The 2,541-nt window shown below is 35.0% G+C and overlaps 1 protein-coding gene across 1 annotated transcript in view; it reads right to left on the reverse strand.

Annotated features, from left to right (window-relative positions):
* Window positions 1-951: 951 nt before the first annotated feature.
* Window positions 952-2,541, reverse strand: part of LOC125300455 (afadin- and alpha-actinin-binding protein-like) — a gene marked incomplete in the record, with an annotated part of 7,871 nt that continues 6,281 nt past the window's right edge. The window contains 2 exon segments of the mRNA XM_048252415.1: window positions 952-2,018; window positions 2,254-2,368. Coding sequence (XP_048108372.1) covers window positions 1,879-2,018; window positions 2,254-2,368 — 255 coding nt within the window.

Consider the following 2,541-nt stretch of genomic DNA (forward strand, 5'->3'; position numbering starts at 1 on the left):
TTTTTAAAAGTAAATGTTCCAATCAATGATCCAGGCAGCACGTTTTCTTCTCTCTCCTTCATTTTACAGTCTAATTTTTCCTGACTAGAACGGCTCGGGGTCAAAGGTCATCCGGAATCGATTAATCTGCACTAATTTTTTTAATCAGTTATTTTTTCTCAAATTAATTAATCAAAATTAATCAGTTATTTTGACAGCCATAGTTTTAATACAAAGTTATTGCATATCAACTTTCTTAGTAAAGACAGAAGCACAGTACTTTGTATTTTAAAATGACTTTGGAACTGTGAGAAAAACACTGCTAAACTAATCTAAGCTGCATATATATCAATGGATTATTTTCCTCATCCTAATCACACACAGGCCATCAATCTCATTAACAGCAATTAAAGGGACCATTATTGATCCTGTGAGCCTCATTCCCTAACTGGCAGTAAGATTGATTGTTTCCTTGCAAGGCAAAGAGTACATCCCCTAGTGCCTACAGTATACTAGACTTTTAACTGATAGCATATCATGTATGTGAATTTAAGAGGGGTTGTGCTTGTGCATCATTTGCACAGTCAGACACTTAATAGTAGTGACCAAACCAAAACGAAAAATAAACATATTGGTATGCTGCAAAACTGCTGTCAATGGCTACTGGAATGCCACTTTTGCTAAGCCTGCAGCTAAACTTTGGAGAACTAAAATAAATAACCTGACAAAAGGAAGAAAGGAATCTGCATGACTGATTATTGAGATATCATCTATGAATTGGTGGCCAGTAATCCAAATAGTATCATTCACATTGTCTTAGGGCACTTGGAAAGTGTGAAGATTGATACATGAACAAAATCATGTTCCCTGGGCCTGTAATACCAGTATTGTAGTATTATAATAAAACTATTCCTGTGCTGTCTCTTACACTTTCAGTACAACAATGTTAATATTAATGCACATGACATGACATAGTAATGAATGTATTAATTTAATCTGAAAGCATTAAATTAAGCACAACTTAACATAATTTTTTACTCCTGTGATATACGTTATCAGCGGCAATTATAATCCAAGGACAGCAGGCCTCAGCCATATTGCTATGCACGTTTGAGTACAAATACTAAATAGAACTGAAAAAAGTACAATGCATTTGGAAAAAGCCAAACTATCTATAAAGTGTATATAAAGATAAACATTTTAACATTAAATAACCAACTGGCAATTCCTTCTGGCAAAATGTGTAAATTATAAACAGTGAGTTTATAAAGAATGTGGAATGGAGTTGCATGTTGTAACAAAATGATGAGCTCTCTACACCAACTGAGCATTGGCAGACATACTACATATTGTAATGTGGTAAGCTTATCTAAAAGCCTAATGGTATAAAACCTTTTTTAAACTGCAAAAAATAATGTAAATGTTTTGACCATACATTATTATACAAATTACTGTATACTGTATGTTTAAATTAATTTGGTGTTTTCATTTAGTCTATATGAGCATTAATCACAAGCATAAGGTACTATATTAATGCACTGTATGAATAATTGTAACATCTGTCATCTGTCAGCTCCCTGAAGTAGGCAAGACATGTCTCATCTAGCATTCTCCACATTAATTGGATTCTATCATAAATAATAATAAAACGATGAACTATTTGCACCTATATTTAGTCATATATTTACTTGCCGGCTTTCAAACGGGGGTCTGATCTTACTGTTAACAAATGGACAAGAGTAATGCATGGAGTTTCAGACTGTAAGAGTGGAAAATTCTCCAGCTGATGAAGATCCAGTGTGTGAAGCAGCTTGTCTGACACTATAAAGCTGTGCTGGGAAGCACTGTCCAGAGAGTGGGCCTTCATCTGCGTCCTTCTGTAGAATGAGTGTGAAGTTCTCAGAACCTGCTCTGAGGGAGGTGGGTCTGCTGGTAGTCGGCGGAGGACGATGGTCTCACAGATGAGCCCTCAGGGGGGCTGAACACCATCTGAGACAGAACGTCACTCAGAGACGACGGAGCTGGAGACACCTCCACATCTACAACAATACAGAACATATTTATAAGTTTTATATTTATAAGTTGACACAAACAGATTTGGTGCAGTTCAGAAGCAGTTTTTCAATCAAAAGACTAGAAGGTAAAGTATATTATACCCCCAATTGATTTCCATTTAGATTCTACTTATTTTCACATTTATATGTAAATTACGATGCTGTTTACATGTGTTACTTATACTGTATGCGGTTCATATTATGAGGCTGACATGCTTACATTCTGATAAGACGCCCGTAGACTTTGACAATGGTTGGTTCACATGATCTGCAAATGACAAGTTGAGAAACTGGTGTTTGAGCCAGGTACCACGGTCTTCTTCAAAGAGTTTTCTCTGTAAAGCATGATGAAGTTTAAGTACTGCTTAATTACATTTTAGACAAAATTCAGAATGTATATGTTCAATCAAAAATTCACACTAAACAAAAAAATTGTAAATCAATATATGAAATGTATTTTTTTACTATGTAATAGCAGTATCTCATAGCTGCTCTTTATACATACTAT

The sequence above is a fragment of the Alosa alosa genome, chromosome 9 (genome assembly GCF_017589495.1).
Source record: "Alosa alosa isolate M-15738 ecotype Scorff River chromosome 9, AALO_Geno_1.1, whole genome shotgun sequence".
Classification (NCBI taxonomy): domain Eukaryota; kingdom Metazoa; phylum Chordata; class Actinopteri; order Clupeiformes; family Clupeidae; genus Alosa; species Alosa alosa.